This window comes from Gossypium hirsutum, chromosome A04 (assembly GCF_007990345.1).
Source record: "Gossypium hirsutum isolate 1008001.06 chromosome A04, Gossypium_hirsutum_v2.1, whole genome shotgun sequence".
NCBI lineage: Eukaryota > Viridiplantae > Streptophyta > Magnoliopsida > Malvales > Malvaceae > Gossypium > Gossypium hirsutum.
This window is the reverse complement of record NC_053427.1, coordinates 72,776,245-72,795,941: the sequence shown is the minus strand read 5'-3', so window position 1 is coordinate 72,795,941 and position 19,697 is coordinate 72,776,245. Positions and strand designations below refer to the sequence as shown.

The 19,697-nt window shown below is 30.4% G+C and overlaps 1 protein-coding gene, 1 long non-coding RNA gene and 1 pseudogene across 5 annotated transcripts; all 3 read right to left on the bottom strand.

Annotated features, from left to right (window-relative positions):
- Positions 1-2,478: 2,478 nt before the first annotated feature.
- LOC107949370 (uncharacterized) lies at positions 2,479-5,109 on the bottom strand. 2 transcript variants are annotated; one of them, XR_001697729.2, is made up of 3 exons: positions 5,035-5,109; positions 4,470-4,555; positions 2,479-2,744 (listed from the first exon to the last, which is right to left on the bottom strand). It is a non-coding gene; the product is annotated as an uncharacterized lncRNA (long non-coding RNA). The 2 variants fall into 2 exon arrangements; XR_005925673.1 differs by having other exon boundaries at positions 5,031-5,076.
- Positions 5,110-9,100: 3,991 nt separating this feature from the next.
- LOC107948895 (pectin acetylesterase 5) lies at positions 9,101-12,314 on the bottom strand. 3 transcript variants are annotated; one of them, XM_016883556.2, is made up of 13 exons: positions 12,190-12,314; positions 11,880-12,103; positions 11,709-11,791; positions 11,495-11,624; positions 11,316-11,395; positions 11,130-11,219; positions 10,864-10,988; positions 10,560-10,620; positions 10,293-10,346; positions 10,082-10,159; positions 9,902-10,007; positions 9,623-9,768; positions 9,101-9,520 (listed from the first exon to the last, which is right to left on the bottom strand). In XM_016883556.2, the coding sequence occupies exons 2-13, from the start codon at positions 12,091-12,093 to the stop codon at positions 9,404-9,406; spliced, it is 1,284 nt and encodes a 427-aa protein (XP_016739045.1). In that variant the 5' UTR covers positions 12,094-12,103; positions 12,190-12,314; the 3' UTR covers positions 9,101-9,403. The 3 variants fall into 3 exon arrangements, with proteins under 3 accessions (XP_016739045.1, XP_016739043.1, XP_016739044.2); XM_016883554.2 differs by having other exon boundaries at positions 11,880-12,278; XM_016883555.2 differs by lacking the exon at positions 12,190-12,314 and having other exon boundaries at positions 11,886-12,184.
- An 84-nt stretch (positions 12,315-12,398) lies between these two features.
- LOC107948044 (dol-P-Glc:Glc(2)Man(9)GlcNAc(2)-PP-Dol alpha-1,2-glucosyltransferase-like) lies at positions 12,399-14,836 on the bottom strand (annotated as a pseudogene).
- Positions 14,837-19,697: the final 4,861 nt, after the last annotated feature.

Below are 19,697 nucleotides of genomic sequence, written 5' to 3'. Positions count from 1 at the left end.
ACGAACCTGATCTAGCAAAGGCCAATAGTGAAGGTATTCATTTTCAAACTGTAGGGTCGTCTACTCATCGCTCCTTATTAGATCTCAATGGTTTATGAAATCCAAATTTAATGCTCAACGAACAGCTTATGTTGGCCCAACTCCGCATCCTAGTGGCATTAATTGGACTGATGTGGCATAATGGAGATACAAAGCTGGTGATGATCCAACTCATCTTCTTGTTTCAGAAGATGGGTGGGCTTTGGTTGGGATCTATGGTGGCCTTAGAAGACCTGATCTGATGCAATTTATCATTTGGTTGGTAGTCTTTTCGATGCTGTATTTGAAGAGCTTCATGTATTGTTAGGGAAGTTATGTATGCACCACAAGCTTGGACATCATGACAGATTTGAGTTTTTCAAGTGGGTGAATCACAAGATTAATATCCAAGAATCGAATTCAAGTTTTGTTGAAAAGTTTGTCTCAAGAAATTTAGAGCAATTGCATGAAATCAATGAAAAGAAGGAAATTTTGGCTTGAATTAATAACACAAGACTATCATTTTTTTTACAAGTACAATTATATCAAAGTCCAACTAAAACGGTTAAACTTGATCATATACAAACTGTCACCCAATTATAATCGTATTTCAGTTTTAGTCACTCAATTTTAAAAATTCTTAATTTAAGCACTAATGTTTGAATTTGTTCATATTTTAGTCACCCGCCATTAAATTGGTAACAAAAAATCTTTTTCTAACTGGAATAATAACACATTTAGTACTTAATACTTATTCTAACAATTTTATCTTAATTCTAAATAATTCAATAGATTTAACCGTTCACATTTACAAATTCTATAAATTTGATCCTCAAACTTTCTAACCGAAGCTTTCAACTTTAAAAATAGAGGCATTCCAATCTATTAATTGTTTTTATTTATTGTTGAAATTATCCAATTTGATAAATAACCTTTTTTATTTATATTTTTAAGAAATTAGTATTACAAATTAACTAAACACCATTAAAAATAATAGAAAATAAAAATTTAAAATTATATAGATAATTTAATATTTGTAATAAAAAAATTGACTCTAACTAGAATAATTTTAGTTTTTAATTAATTTGGTAAATGATTTGACACTAAAGGTTTATTTGTTTCACCGAAAATAAATTTTGAAAAATGATTTATAGAAAATAACTTACTTTCTTGGAAAAGTTAATATTTTCTGGTGTTTAGATGAATCCGTATAAAATATTTTCTGTTGTTTGACAGAATTCTTAAAAATATTTCATAAAAGACGTTTTCAATGAAACAAACATAATTTGAGATTTTCTAATCTTTTCATTATTTAATTTAGTTTATTTTATATCTAAAAATTTATATTTTACATTTTTTTTGCATTTATTAAAAATATTTTGTTAAATTAGGTTAAATAGAATGTCATTTTTTAGTTACATGACTACCAAATGAGTATTTTTTTATTTAAAAAATGTGACATCAATAAAATTGACAAAAAAAATTAACAATGTTAATAATTGGACTTGATTTTTAAATATGAAAAGTAGATGGACTGAATTCTTGAAAATAAAAGTAAAGAGACTAATTTGTAAATTCATGAAGAGTACATAGACTTATGACATATTTTAACCTTTATCCTACAAAACATTTATTATTAACATATTTATTGTAACACCCCTTATCCGTGTCCGACTCCGGGACAAGGTACGAGGGATTACCAAACTTAAACATACACATACATGCAAAAACTAGGCCATAAAATTTCTTTTTAATTTAAAACTTTTATACACATGCATCATGCCCCATACACGGGCCTATAATGCCCTAAAATGCATTTAAAGTAGTCAGGGACTAAACCAAGAACCTTAGAAAGTTTTGAGAAAACTTAGAAAACTTCTTTCCATGAAATAGGGTCACACGCCCGTGTCAGCATAGGGACACACCTATGTGCCTAGGACATGCCCGTGTCCTCAGGCCATGTAACTTTCTGACTATGACGTCAGCAACCAAAATTTAACCACACAGCCAAGCCACACACCCATGTGCTAGGCCATGTCATCCACATGGCTAAGACACACGGCCATGTCTCTGCCCGTGTGTCTAACACTTAGGCTATTTTCCAAACCTTTTGTTACCATTAATCCTTCACATCTTTACACACATCAAAGTTATACCTCATGACATCATTTTAATAATTTAACAAACTTCACTAAAGTGTATTCTTAGCTTTAACATGCTATCATTCACAAGTTTCACATACTCATATAATATCAAGCCTAGATACATTAATCCATATTCATTGACCTTGTCAAGTGACCTTATTTAAACATTAAGCATTCATGTTCAATCATCATTGTCTTATTTATATACCATACAATTACTTCATGACTATAACCATTTTGATTGGTCATGAAGCATTTATCATGCACACATTTCTTAACACCAATCATGTATGTCCCACAAGCATAGAAAACATCATCGCATCGCAAGCAGTAGAACTTATCATGAATAACTAGGCTTACAAACCACAATCATTATAAGCCACATCTCATGGCTATATACAATGAATCAATATAAGTCAATACATTTGGTTAATCATAACAACATCTATCATAAAAACTAAGTCCCTATACATGTCACTCACTTGAAGGTGCTTAATACACATATGTCAATACTCTAAAGGTGATGGCTTGATAGTGTGATCTGCCTCCGACGATCTCCAACCCCGAGCTAACTTGACAACACTAAAGAAATGAAAAGGAGAGGGTAAGCTTTATAGCTGAGGAAGACCGTATGAAAATAATAAGAAATTTATCAACTTGCTTCTCAAGGTAATACAACCATATTTGCATTTTTACTTATGTTCTAGTCAAGTTGTTTTCTCGAGTCATAGTTACTAAATTATTTATATCTGGAGCTACGGAACTCCAATTTAAGATCCGAAATTGTTTTTTGAAACTAGACTCACATATATTTCTACCATAGAATTTTCAAAATTTTTGGTCTAGCCAATAAGTATAGTTTATTCCTTAAAATTACCCTTTTTTTGCTGTCTAATAGTTCCGACCCCTCTTCACTAAAAATTAATTATCTCGTAATACGGGACTCAGATGACATTCCTGTCTATTTATTTTAAAAATCGACTCATTAATAATTCTAAGCATATAAATTATAACCCATAAATATTTTTTTACAATTTCCAATAATTTTCTCAAATCAGAATAGGGGATTTCGAAATCATTCTAACTCAATCTCACAAAAATTTAAATATTTCATAATATGAAACTCTTTTGCTTACATCGTTTCTTCTATGTGAAACTAGACTCATTGAGATTTAATTTCATATTTATTCAGCCTCTAACTCAATTTCCATAATTTTTGGTGGATTTTCAAAATCATACAACTATTGTTGTTCAACACTGTTTTAGTGCAATATAATGATAACTATCGTAAGTTCACTTTCAACTAATCATGAACTCACCATTTCATGAATTCCATGTTCAAATGCACAATATAAGTTAACATGATACTGCAACAAAATTTATAATCATAATTCATACATCTTAGCTCACCGATGTCTCAACATTTCAAAGTCTCAATAACCATAAGCTTAGTGTACATACTTGTACTCATCGTAATATATCATATAACCATACCTCTTTAACATGCCCTCCCTAGGATCACATCTATTGCATTACCCGTTGAACCCTCGGAATACTATTAGATACACGAAAAACTTGCACATATACATATGTAGCCAAAGCTACCTCATAACATGTAACGCTCACAATGGAGCTACTCACGGGTTTGCTCATAAAAGCTATCAGTCAAGGTGTAGCTACACGGGCTACTCACATAAGCTATCAGGTATCCGACCAACTCAAGGATTACCTAGCCACCAACAAGGCACATAAGACCATTGCCCGGAACCCAATTACATGTATCGCATCCATTATGAACTCAGACCAATTCAACGAGTTCGGATGCTCGCATCCATAATGAACTCGGACCTTCAACGAGCTCAGATGCTTCATATATATCACGAACTTGGACTAACTCAACAAGTTCAGATTTCTTAATTCCTAGTGACATGTCACTTGTACCCTAGACTATTCCTAAGGTTCAGAAGGGATTTTTCGATACTCCATCTCTGTCGAACTTACTCGAAGTGTCGATCTCACTATCCATAGTATCAATTGTCCTTTCATAGCATAATAAAGCATAACTCAAATAGAAAATAAGCTTTTAAGAATTTACATAACATATATCACATATTGCATATATCACTTGTCATGGATCATCATTTTCTTGCATTTCATGTAATATTCTTCCATGTCATATTTCCACATCATATACACCATTTCATCAACTTTTCCAATATATATATATTAAATCATATAATATATGCAACATAGTAAAGAATAATAATTCAAACATAGCATTGCACTATTATTATCATACGAACTTACCTCGAATGTAAATTTCAACCAATTACTCCATTTTAGCCCATAATCTCGTACTTTTCGATTTAAGCCCAAATCTCGATTTCCTTGATCTAACATGATTAAATTCACTCATTTAATCATTACATTAATTAAAACATCCTATAATTCAAAATTTAGCAAAATAACCGTTTTGCCCTTAGACTTTACAAAAATTATGATTTTTCCCTTAGGCTCATAAATCAATTTTTATCGAATTTCTTCCTTTACCAAGCCTAGCCAAATTCTTTTTATAACTATAGCAACTCATAATTTCAATTATTTCACACATTTACAGCTTGTTTTACAACTTTACAAAATAGCCCTTTTTAGGTGTTTTCATGCAAACTTCTTTCACAAAAGTTGTTTATTACACAACCAAGACTTATTTTCTTCCATAAAAATTCAGAAAAAAACATAAATTATCTCATGGAAAAACCCTAGACTTTCAACAATTTTGTAAAATAGTCCCCCCCCCATTAGCTAGTTCATACTACAAGGGTCCCAAAAGTGTAAAAATCATCAAGAAAAATCATCAAAATCACTTACTTACAAGAGAACTAAGTGGCTGAAAGCTTAAGCTCTTAAAACCCCCTTGTTTGCTGCCATTTTCGGTGGGGAAGAAGAAAGGGAAAAAGATGATATCTTTTCTCTTTATTTTATTTTTATTTTAGTCAATCTAGTCACCAAACCTACTAAATTTTGACTTTTTGACCATCTTTGTCTCCTATGGCCGGCCATGCTTCTTTAAAGAGTCTAATTGCTCTTTAAAGACTCCCAATTTAGGTTCTCTAGTTATTTGACACTCTTAGCTATCAAAATAAGACTTTTGCACTTTATACGATTTAGTCCTTTTTCGCAATTAAGCTCACAAACGCTAAAATTAAATCACCAAAATTTTCATGCACCTTTATAAACATGTCATCACGCATAAAATAATATTAAAAATAATTTCTACGGCCTCGGGTTAGTGGTTCCGAAACCACCGTTCCGATTAGGCTCAAAATCAGGCTGTTACATTTATAATTTTAAATATATTTATTATATGATTAAATATAAATAATTAAATATGTATGTTTAATAATATTGAAAAATATAATATTTTATATTAATATATTAATATTTTTAATAATAAAAATAAATTTTATTATCAATATAATAATATTAAGCTTGATTTAAGTTATTTTTATATAAAAATAAAATTACCTATAGAAAAATTCTTTTTCGGAAAATGACTTATGTTTTTTAAAAAGGTAAGTTACAGGAAAAATAACTTATTTTACATTGACATATAAGTCATTTTCCGTTGACCAAGTTGTTTTTTGTGAAACAAACACAGGAAAAAACAAAAAATATTTTTCGTAAAACCTTTTACATATAAACAAACAGACTCTAAATCAAATGGTTAGTGATACATATTGTTCATTGCAGGTTTAAAAATAAAACACAAATAGTTAAAATTAAATAGAACACATAATAATCTCTTAACCAGTCCATACAACTAAAAAAAAAGGAAATTTAATTAATTCCTTCACATTTTTTTATAAAAAATTCAATGTTTATAATTTTTTGAACAATTAAATTTTTTAAAGACATATTTTTAACTTTGGATTTAATTTTTAATTTCAATAATCAATTTCAAAGACTATTTCCACGTATCTTAAAGAAAATATTATAATACAAACAACAAGAATATAATATTTGTAAATATGATTATTTAAAAGGAAAGAGAGAGAGTAAAATATATAGTTTGAGAAGGTTTTTTTTATTTACAAGATCATTTCTTGTTTGATTTTTGAACTCAACCATACACTGGATTGCTAAGGTTTCTACTTTAGAGGGTTGGTTTAAGTCCCATGACTGTTTCAGAATGAAAGGGGCATAAGAACAATCTATTCATTTTTCATACTCAAAACTATTTCTGTATCTTCGTTATATGAAATGATTTTGAAGTGAATCTTTTTAATTTCATAAAGCTCACGTTCTAAGCTTTCAATATGCACTTTTTCATGACTTTAAGGAATTATCACGTTCAAAACGTGAATATGTCTAGATTTTACAAATCATTTCAGATCTCAAACTTTTCTATTCTATTTACTTTCTTTCCTATTTAAATTGATTGTTTCTCATTTCTTAGACTTTATTCTAATTTGTTGTTTCTTTATTTTAGGAAATTTCATAATCACAAAATCATTCGATTTCAACAAATTTAACAATAAATATTCGTTTAGATTGTTTGATTCCGGATTCCGCATCAATAATGTAAAAATCAAACTGTTATATTTTATATTGCATTCATATAAATCATACATGTCAAATTTGACTTAAATTATAATTTATTAACTATTTGTTTTACGTGAAAAACTTTCTACCATTCAATAAATATTAATATACACAATATTTTATATTAACATGAAACAAATATCTGTTCGGTTTGAAATTTTACATACATAACAAGTACAATTAAATTAATAAATTCAAATGTTTGATCTTTAAAATATTAATCATACAAAACTATATGAAATAGTGTAAAAATATTTTTAATTTTACATCAGTATAAGTGGATTTCTCTTTTATTAACAATATAAATTAATTTATATAATCAATTATATATACTAAAAGCTAATTATATATAATTTTTAATCTAATTCATTTTACAGTTTTTTCATTCTCATTATAATTCACCTAATTGCTATGGCTGTGTTTGAATTCAAACATATATTTTACTACTAATTTTAATCTTATTGTAATTAGTATTTAATCTTAACGTCACCGCTATTTTTAATATTGCCAAAGTCAATCTTACTGTTCATCCAAATGAAACCTAGTACTATTTTCTTTGCTTTGATCATTCAACTTCAATTTTTTTTTAATTTTGTGATCAAGATTATCAATATTTAAATTTTTAGGCCATTCCTTCACCATGCCATTAGCAAAATATTGATGTGATCTTTTTTTATTGACATAATAATAAATTTAATCATTAATTTTACACATTATGTTAATTTGATCATGTTTTAAAAAAGTCAACAAATTTAACTCTCAATATTTATATTTCTTGTCAATTGTAAAAAATTAAAAAATAAAAAATCCAAAAAATAGATAAAATATTTAAGAATTATTAAAATTCAAAAATAGAAAATAGGAAATTTATAAAATATAAAAAAATATAAAAAGTTACAGGAAACACTAAAAACTCTAAATAAATTTATATTAAAATATATAAAATAATTTCTAAAGAATTCTCATATTTATTTTGGCTGACTCTAGCCTTTCATGGTTTAATAGATACAAAGATACTTGAACTTAATAATTTATAATTTATTTAGTATTTAAAATTCTTTTAGACAATTTAATTGGTACCTAAATTTAAAAATCATAAGTTAATCTGATACTTCTTTTAAGTATTTGACTAACAGTAATAAAAAATGTTGACATGGCAGCTAATAGTATAGTGACATGACATTTGACAACTTCGCATCTTGACACTTGGCAAAAAATAAAAAAATAAAAATTATAAACATGTCGAGTCACCATACTATTGATCGTCAGTTTCACATTAACATTTTAACGGTATTAATCAAGTACCTAAAAAAATAATAAGTTGACTTACGGCTTACAAATTTAGGTACTAGTTAGGCCCAAAAAGATTTAGACACTGAATAGGTATAAGTTATTGAGTTTAGGTATATCTGTATATAGTAATCCATTTATTTAGAAGTGCTGGAAAATTGTCATTCTGAGAGGAATTTTTTTTATTATTTTGTTTTCCTTTTAAGAGAAAATATTTGAATGGATTTAAGAGTAAACTACATCAATAGTCATGAATATGCGTAACTTATTGTTTTGGTCCCTCAACTAATAAAGTTACAATTCGGTCACCAATATTTTTTGGATCAGGTGTGACACTTTTTTTAATTGATATAATAAATTTGATCCCAACTTTTATATTTTCTATCAATTTGGCCTTGGTTCTATATAAAAATTATTTTAAAAAATTAAAATTCTTTAAAATTAAAAAAATTGAAATATATATAAAATTATAAAAATATAAAACAACAAACTACACTCTCAAAAACAAAAGAAGAGCTAGAAATAATAATAATAATAATAATAATAATAATAATAACAACAACAGAAACTACACCCTTAAGAGGTTGCAAATTTTAAATGAAAAACAAACACTTAAATCACTTCAAAAGGCTTTTAATTAAGTGTATCTACTGGCAGCAACTAACATCGATCATCATCAGACAACAGCTCGAAAACAAAACAAAAAATGCAGCAGCAAGCAAACCGACAATAAATCAAATAACAAATCTACATTTATACAACGGAATGAACAAAAATGAAAAAGAACGATCAATATTTGACCTAAACAACATGATCTTCTTGCACTCTGAACGATCCTGGAATTGTACACCTTCAATTCAATTGCGTTTGTTCTAGGTGAAGGAAGAAATTGAGAAAAACTTTTAGGGTTTAAATTTATAACTTTAAAAGTTTTAGCTTTTTTTGTTTGTTTTGTTTTTGGTTTTATATTTTTATGATTTTCTACATGCTTTTTAGAAGCTTTAAAATTGAATGAAGATTAACATTTATATTGGAACATGTGCAAAGGTCTAAAAGGATGGGTACAAAAGTAACATTATGAAGATATACAATGTTTTACATCATACCGATTTTGGAAAAGGTTAAAGAAGAGCACATGGAACTTGGTGGCTATCAAAATATCTCTTGATATGAAATTAGTTTGCTTCATCTGGTCTCACATAAAATCCATTTCTATAGCAGCAACTATCAACTCTCATCTCATTCTACATACTGTTTCATTATCCAATACCCTTCTTTCAATGCAAATTGGAGTAATATACAGCAGGAGTTTTAAAGTTGGAGACAAAAATCAGTTTTCGAGCCATGCTTCATGAAGGTTGAGTGAAGTCCATGTGATAGCAAGTGGGATTGCAAGGATAAGGGCAATCAATCTCCTTCGTTACTTTACGGTTGAAGTACCAATCACCTACAGACTCTGCAATGGTCTGTTTCCAGAAAATCACCCAACTCGGATGGTTAATAGATATCAAAGATCCAAGAAAAGCGCAAAGATCAACGATACACATTAAATATGACACATTGCTCACCTTATTGTTGATTCTTGGAGAATTGGATGAATGCCATGTCTCAGCCATCCATGTTTGGCAATGAACAAAGCAAGAATTTATGAACATTCCCCCTTCCTTGTCATGTTGGAGCTTACTTAGTGCTTTAAGCAGGGAACTACGGAAACCTACAGGTCAGAAGCCCACGACATAAGGGTTGCGTCAATGCTTGGAAATTTCGATTGCATGATTTTGATGTTGAGAAGTCTAATTGGATTGTTTTAGCCAAGTAGATTGGGTACATATTACATATCCAACTACCTTGTAGATTTTCAATCTGGGTAGAATCACATTTCTGAATGCTCAATCTGCACCTTCTCCAGTAGCCATCAGGATCCGATCCGGCGGGGACTAAGATGTGTTGTATCTAGTGATAGAACCTATAATGAGAAAGGAAATAGCATTAAGTAATAAGCAAATAGTCGTGTTTGAACAAGTTACCTGCCAAAAATCGTAGGCGGGGTTGACAATGAACAATGGGGTCCTAATATTTTCGATTATTTGTTGAGGAAAGATGCACTGGAAGAGCAATCAACAACAGACAGACAGCAGGTAAGTTGTGATTCAAACTATTTGAACTTGAACAGCAAAAGGAGAAAAAAGATTTAAAGGGAAACAAGAAACAAATAAAATAGAAAAGCATAAAACCTACCTTGGATGGCTCCATTTCTGTGATACATTCCTTGTGCAAACTTTTTGCTACACCCTGACATGACATGCATACAAGATCAAATTCAAAAATGGTCGAATAACAGAAGAAAAGATTGAGGAATCACTGATCAGGACCTAATGGTATGTACTCAAATTACCTATTAAAATTTTTATGATAATCGCCAAAATGATTAAAACCAAATGGCATCATTTTCTAAGGAGGAACAATACATAATACAAGTATGATATATGGAGATTGAAACTGAACCTGTAGTTGGACAACATCATGGTAGAAATTACTCATGGTGCGATTTCCAAGAATATCTGGCCTGCAATGTAGAGAATACAAAATAAACTAACATATACAGTCAAGACTCAAGACTAACTTCAATTAGGATGCATTACCTTGGATCATACAGACAAACGAAGCAATACACATTATTAAATACATAAAAGTATATACATATATGATGTAGTTTTATATCCACACATTATAGAACATTATGACCAGTTAAAGAATTAGCTTAAATTTTAAAATGCATTGATCTTGTACCAACAAAAAAAGAACATACTCATCAAGGAAAAAACCTGCATCAGCAAGACACTTGACAGTGGCATCCTTTGGCAGATGCGCTCGAAAGTCATCACAATGTATAAGAGTTGCCAAACCTCCAGCAGAGCATCCTGTAAGAAGTGCCTGCAAAGTCCACAAATCCATCACCTTGCAACTATCAACTGAACGATAACGATATTGAAAAAGAGTGAACAATGTCGTTATTTACAATTTCACTTTTAAATATGAAACTGTAAAAAAAGCATCAGTGTAGTAGCTACCTACCTGTTTGGCCTTAGACAAGCCAAGTGATAAGAGTTCACTCATAATTGCTTCCCAAATGAGTTGGCCCCTGAGGAAAAGCTTAGTTCCATTCTAAGGAAAAAAACCCGAAAAATTAAACCATATTTTTAAAGCAAATAATTATTTCAGTAAAAAAAAATAACAAATAAAAAAAAAAAACAAATTTACCTTGAACTCACTTTCAGGGTGGCCAGCTAAAGATGCACCATCACAGTAACGCATCTTAACAATGTTCCAATTGTAAAAATCTGAAGAAAATAAAAATTACCCATTTTGAAAGCACACTCTTTAAACAGCATAAGTTATCCAAAAAAAGAAAAAGGAAACTAATGATGCAAAAAGTATACCAGGATTTTGCGAAGATTGATGGCTTAAAATCCCATCGAATGGAATTAGGGGATCCATGTACTTAGAGGAACCCAAAGCTGTTCTTTTTCGAATCTCGCATGTTTCTATTGAATTACACCAACCTCCACCCTATAAATCAAACAAGTAAAATTCGAAAACCAAGTTAAATTCTTGTAAAACCCCAAAAGGAAAAGGGAAAAGTAAAGAAATTACCTCAATGTGGAGAAGCCAATTGTTAGAGCCAGAACCAAAGCCCTTCTGAAAATGGTATCCAGGTAAACTTCCATCTAAACAAACTGCAAAAAAGAATTAATCGAAAAGTCAATGCTAATAATTAAATTTGATAAGAGACCCAAAATTAAAAGTTTGAATCTTGGAGGATACAAGCGCCTGTAGCTTTGGCTCTGTGAAGCAAAGTCAAAGGAATGAGATGGTGGTTGGAGGGGAGATTGAAGGTAGAGGAGGAGGAGGAGGACGTGGGGTTTCGAGAATCAAAGAGGAGAGTGAGAGCGAAGAGGATGATAGTGAATCCCACGGCTGCGATCGCCCAATCCTTCTTCGCCCACTTTCTCCACCCACGAAGCCTAGGATTTGCCATTGCTTCAAAGCTCCAAAAAAACAAATTGCAGTGGAGAGTTAGGTATTTCGTTTGTTTGTCTTTATTGTAACAAAACGAATGGATTACTAGACTCACAAGTGGAAAGCACAACAAGCCCATACTGCGTCCTTTGATAGATCTCTAAACTACATGAATTTTAGTTCATATCAAAATTTCATATTTTTAAAACATGTTTTAACTCTGACGTGTGAAATTTATCATTTTCTAACATGTTTTTGTATCATATTCAAAATTTTCGTGCCCAAAAATTATGCCACAATATCAATTAAACCATCTGAAAATAATATTGGGAAGTTATGAATGACAAGAAAAATGGGAAAACTGCATGAATCCTAAAGTATGTGTACCATTACCAACATCATTTGGTTACATGACTGCAAATCAAACATGAAAGATCCATTTGCTTGACATGAATGAAATTACAATCGTTTGTAAAGGTTAAATCTGACACCAATACACACGATCCAGTATAAAATTCTAAAATTAGCAAACCTGTGCGAGTCACAGTATCATAAGGTTTTGGTATTTCCTATCTACCATATGAACCTTTGGATCATGGGTTCATGTTCCCAGTGGAACGGCCAAAACGAACATTCTCATCATAAAGATATTAAGGACTGTATATAGAATACCCGTCAGAAGCCAGCTTTGGCTGTTGTTAATGCTGGAATGAAGCATGACCTGCTGTGAAATGCAGAGGAGCCGCAAAAAGAGAGAAATGAGACTAAAATACATTATTTGAGCAAATTTTGGAGAAACTGCATGAGCTTCTTTCACACCTGTGACATTAAGTGGCAGAAAGAGAAAGAAGAAACAAAAGAAAGGAGGTAAAGGAAACAAATAGTATGGTAAAGTGAATAATACCTAGAACTACACTCCCATTCCAAAAGAGAAAAGAAACAAATGTCAGCAACACGAAGAAGAAAGGGCTAACGGAGACCGAAAGCTTCCACTTTATGTGTCATGAAGTCAAAACAATGGCTGAAATCTCATAAAGCAGACCTGAATTATAATGTCAATAGGATGTCACATTAGCATAAATGATCTCTTCTCTGGCAAAGAGTAATTCCTTAAACCTTATGAACATGGTTGAAGAGAAAGTCTATAACAAAATAATTTAGTTATTTTTGCAAATTATTTCACTAAAGCCAAGATCAAAGATGTTAAAGTTACCTGAGGTTTGAGAGGCTGAAGAGGTGTTTGTCGAGTTTGTCCAGTAAAAAGACTGTTTATTAGCCTCTGCATTTCCCATGGATTTCCTTTTCCTCAAGTTTGATCTCACATTGACACTGGTATAAGGGTTGACAAACTGCTACCCTTGTTTGATGCCTTCAAATTATCTACTAACACACGATTTCTTTGATGTGCCAGAGTGATATCACTGACCCCAGAGTATGCAACAAAAAGCATCCATATAATAATATTTTCTGTTGAATAACAACAGGCAAGGCCTCAAGCTACAAGAACATAGCTGAAATGAGTAAAAACCTACAGGAAACAACAAAGAAGAAAGGTACAAAAACATTTAGTTAAATATGATCTATCCCAAAATTGTTTGATTTGATTGTCCTAATTATTGGCACTCTCTTAGCCATGTATATCAAGATTACGAAGTAAGAAACCTCAGGAATAGCTTGCATTCAGTTTTCCATATGCAGTCCGAAACATAGCAAGGTAACCTTTTCCCCAGGCAGCTTGTGAAATATCATCCAGGAAATTTTCATTATTGACAAAATAAGGAAACTAAAATTAAACCGACTCATTTACCAATGCACTGAATAGATATTTCTTCTTCAGACGTGCAAGATACATGGCGAGCACAGCAGTAAGTGATGCAACATCAGTATAGTAAAGAAAAGTGAAGAACCAGTGGACTGGATACAAGGCTAGAATTGTTGCAAAAACCGTTGATTTTGTATCATCAAGAGCTGGCCTCAAGTGGGTCATTATCTCATATACAAGAATGCTACATAGTACTGCCAAGACTTCGTTCCGTTTTACAGAACGAAGAAAGGCAGTGGAGCCAACTTGAGGAAATTATGAAGCCAATTGTAGAAAACATTGGCACGGAAACAATGCAGCAAAATGAACAAGATAGTATCTGTAGAAGTATTTTATAACTAAATGTAAATAAAACATTGTATCTGTAGAAGTATTTTATAACTAAATGTTAATAAAACATTTACAGCATTTGAGCAATAAAGTCAAAAATCCATCTTTTCTTAATATATCATCCATTAATCTAATTGACTAGAGCCAACCCATCCCTTGCTCATAATCTTTTATTTCATACAAAACAACCCATTAAAATTCAGTAAACTAAACCCGAACTCTCATTTTAAAAGAGGAAGAGAAATAGCATTACAGGCCAGGTGGTGCGGTGACCATGGGATCGCAGCTCCTGAAATCGCCATTGCAGTATTGTTGAGCTTGAGGTATGTGGAAACTCTCATTCTGTACTCAAAATCCACTACTTTTGAGAAAATTCAAAGAGGAGAAACAGTCTAAGCGTCTCTCTTACCATATAAGGATGAGGAACAACGCTATCACCAGGATGGAAATGGGGATTACCCAAAGGCTCGTTATAGCCACCACTGCTATGTATTCTCGTAACGAAGTTCAAATATCCAATAATTTCAAGCCAATTATTTTTAGACGCTAAATTCAGCTGGAGTAGCCGAGGCGAGTGATACAATTCTATTAACAAACCGAAGGAAACCATCGTGCTGCAACTGGTTGATTGTGTTTCTCTCCCACAAGGCGAAACTAAACTAGTCTTTTCAGGTAGCCTTTTTATAAAACTAATTAATTACTTAGATAATTTTTTTGATAAAATATAAAAATAACTTAAAATTTACAGTAAAAGTTAATAAAATTAACACATTTTATGCCACCAACATACCATATTAATAATCTGCATAAAAAATTAATATTTTAGTGGAGTCATCATGACTCCATTTATATAAATAGTAAGAAAATAATGAGAAATTTTTAAAAAATAAAAGACTTTAAGCAAGTTTTTTTTTTGGTGGAGCGAGATAATTTAACTTCACTGTATTTCAACACTCTAACCTATTGCCTATTAAACAAGCTGAATTTTTTAATTCTTTTCATTCCTTGTTTTTTGATTCTTTATTTCATTTCTTTGTCCTTTTTCGTTTTTTATTTTGTTTTTCTTTATTTATTTTTTCAATATTTTTTTATTTGTCTTTTATTTGTTTTATTTATTTGTTTATTATTAGTTTTATAATATTTTAAATGTATATTTTAAATGTTTTATAATATTATTTTAAAAATTTTAAATATATTTTTAAAAAATTTAAATATTATTTTTGAAATTTTAAATATTATTTTTTAATATTATAAAACATTTAAAATACATTATTTTTAAAGATACGACCTTTCAAATTTATTATTTATTTTATAATATTTTAGAAGTATATTTTAAAATTTTAAATATTATTTTTTAAAATTATTTTTAAATATATTCAAACACTTTTTTATTATATTTAAATTAAAAAAAATAATATTTTATTCGGTGGAGCTATTTAGGATGGCACCACCACTTTATTACAAGTGTAATCTTTTTAAAATATGTTTTTTAATATAAAAATTTAAAATTTTATTTTAGTGAAGCTATTCTTTATGGATCCACCTCTTGGTTCTCTAGCATATATAGAATGGTGATATTGTTTGTTTAGTAGGAGAGTGCAAAAATTCTGTTGAAGATTAATAACAATGTGTTTTCGAGTGTACCTTCTTTTTTATGGTGAAATTGTAGAAGGTGATGTTGGTTGTGTATTTCAAGGTCGACAAAGAGTAGTATTGCGATTCAAAAAAATATGATGCTGACAAAAATGAAAAGGAAGATCAGAACAAAAATAGCTATCTGTTGTCGAAGGGTGATGTCCAGATTATTTTACAAATTTCCAATCTTTAGAAATCCGTTGAAATTTTGTGAGATGCAACTGTTAGATGATTATGACTTGGGCATTATGATGGAAATATGATGGTCGACTGGGAGTGAGAACCCCCAACCAATTGAGTTATTTGCTAAGTTAGCAAACTTAGAGCTTGTTAAGAATGTTAGTCTAATAAGTCAACATCGCGAATTTGACTTTGATCTTAATGTCGGATGGACAGACCAGCTAGAATGCGGAAGGACGTCGCAGATACCCAAAAATCTAAATTATGGTGGGAGTTTTTATAACAACCCTACCCTCGGTCCCCATCTACAAGTACATCCAGAGGTGATAATAAGCACAGAGGCAGATTGTAACAACTCATTTTTAGTAAAATCGGAATAATGGTTTCAGGACCACAAATCCGAGTCAGAAAGAAAAATTATTTTAAAATTATTACTTGGTCTGCATTATGATAGAAATGTTATATGAAAATAAGAGTTATATGTTTGAATTGAATGTTGTATTTGTCAGAATTGTATAAATGATTAATGTATGAAAATAATCACATGCTCGAAATTTCTCGAAAAATAATAAGTTCTGTCTGAATAATGAAATGCGATGGATACAGTATTTTCCCGAAATGATTATAGTCCTGCATAAATTGCCGACATTATAGCTCGGACTAGCATCCTGATAAAAGCCTCCTCAAGCATTCTTGTTATATGGATCCTGCGAGCATCCTGATCGGTAGTGATCCTACATGTGTTGCGCACTACCGCAGCTCTTTGTGAGCGTCCTATTACATGATTTGATCGGTTGTGATCCAGCATTTAATGTGGACACAAATGCAGCTCTTCGTGAGCATCTTGATATAAGCTCTCATGAGCTTCTTGACATGGCTCGCTTGAACTCCCTGTTAAATGGCTATCCAGTACTCCTTGATAATAACTCTTCGGAGTTACCTGTTAAGCTCAATGAGCTTCCTGATTTAAACTCTTATGAGTTTCCTGTTTAGCCCGAATAGGCGTCCTGTTACATGGCTTATCTGAGCATTCTGATATGTGGCTCAAGAGTGTGCTCCCTGATTATGTGCCCTAATGGGTACCCCTGAACATGAATTGATAAATCACTGATTTGTATACCTTGCGTATACTACCTGAGTATCCATCGATACACTACAGCAAAATTGACTTTTAGCGGCGTTTTTTTAGGCCTTTAGCGGTGCTTTTAAGCGCCACTAAAACTATTCGCGGCGTTTTTGCAAGCGCCGCAAAAAAACGCCGCTATAGACGGCGCCGCAAAATTTTGCGGCGTTTATTTGGAAAAGCGCCGCTAAAGTTCATGAAATTTAAAAAATATATATATATAAAAAAATTAAAATTCATTATCAAAATATTGAGAAGAATAATGTCCATGATTTAAATATAAAAATTTTCTATTAAATATAAAAATTTTCTATTAAAATTCATTATCAAATTAAAATAAAAATAAAAATATAGAATCAAAACTAAAATAAATAATAAAAATTAGATTAAATATAAATATAGAATCAAAATAATAAAGCACCATTATAAGTCACTAAAAGCAAGAAAAACAAAATGACTTAATTTATGGAATTCACGAATGTTAACATCAGACATGAGTTTAAAACTTTGTCTTCGGAAGGATGTTCAAAACCAGAATCCACAATAGATTGAAGCAACTTCGGTTTCATCAGCAAGTTTCTGAATCCCGAACTGTGAATTCCAACATACCCCCTACACCACATAAAAAAGAACATTGCTTTACACTAAAACTAGCAGATTATATTAGAACATTGTTTACCTTAAAAATATGTATAAATTAGAGTCAACTAAGGCTAAAATACCTGAGGAAGTGTTTTGACACAGCTGCGATAAGTATAAAGGACTGATGCCATCTCCTTCCCATCCTGGATAAATGTGTTCTGCCATGCCATCAAATACAAGATCAGAGACTAAAACAAAACACTAAAAAGTTTATCAAGATTTTGCAATTAAAAACACCATGTCAAACTAAGTTTAATAGCTCCACCAAAATACATCTTAGAAGGAAAGGACACTTTGCTCACAAAATGTCTTTGTTTTTCACTCAAACTAGTAGTTGACAAGCACATATAATCATAGAAAGAAGATAAACATTTAGCCCATTAGTCAACCAACTTTGGTACCCTGAGAGTTAGAAAGTCAACTTACTGTATAGGACCAATCAAAAAGCAAATACACTAACTCTTATTAATAAATTTTACTTTTATTTTGTAATTTGGAAATTGGAATTTTTTTTATTAAAATGAAAATTGAAATCCTTTGGCTTAAACCACAAAAAAATAACTGAATTTTTTTTGGTCATAATTGATACCTAAGCTAAACTTCATTACTCAAAGTAACATATAAACTACATTATGTTACTCAAATTACCCAATCTGTTAAAAAAATTCACTTATCTAATCATTTTGTGATAGATGATAATATTTAACTAAAAAAATAATTTTTATTTCCTTAAACTTCTTTCTAAAAAAAAAACTTATAAATATATACATTTCTTTTTTTCTCCACCCAACAACTTAGCTATAGAAAATTCAAGTTCATCCAAACCTACTTTTCAATAACAAAACCTAAACTTCGGCAAGCTTTTTTTTGTTTTTAAATCTCAATTTCGACTTGTTTTTCATCCAAATTCAAAATTCATTTATTAATTTTTTTTAAAAATAAAATTTTTTATTCTTTTCTATATACTTTTTATAAGATAATTAATATTAGATAAACATCTATAACAAAAAAAAATTGGATAACACATTAAATTCAAATACTTGAAAAAAAATGAGTAAAAACAGGTAAAAGAATTACAAATAAAAATTATCTAACAGTTAAAAAAATGCATCAAAAAAAAGGATCATCGTGCGAAGAGAGAGAGTAAAACAATGAAAACTTAATTTTATTAAATTTGATTTTTATTAGTTAAATTAAATTAAATTAAATTAATTTAAAATTACCACGTTTCATAAATTATTAGCTAATTTTAAAAACATCAAAATGTAATTTAAGCATATTAATAGCTTAAAATGTAATTTAAACATCAAAATGATAGTGGTTATGTTGTCAAGGGTTTTTGATACTGTATAAAAAAATGATTTCTCTAATCATTTAATCACATCCAAATACACATGAAAGATATCACTCAGCTATTAATTCCCCTGAACAACATACTTGTTCAGGGGATGCACATCAAACTTATCATTTCTCTCCAAGCCAAAGATACAACCTTGAAACTAATACTCTTATGTGCCATATCTAACAATACTAAATCTAGTTGGCAGCATTGAACAAAACATAGACAACCACACAACAAGGACATGCAAACAAATATAATACTACTCTAAAAGGAATTACCTCTGAATAAGGCCTTGTATTCTACAGCAACAACACGGATTTCGAACCATACCAGCGTAGCTTTAACTGTTTCAAAAATATCATTCAAAAACAAAGTGAAAGAATAAAGATCTAGATGGAAATTTGATACATCTGCTCTATCAAACATGTCAATCTCATCAACTATGACCAAAGCTGGAAAACGATAAATGAGTGATCATGTCCATAAACAAAATTTTGTAGATGTTTGTCAACTCTCTAATGAAGTTAAAAAATTCCACAGCTTATAAAA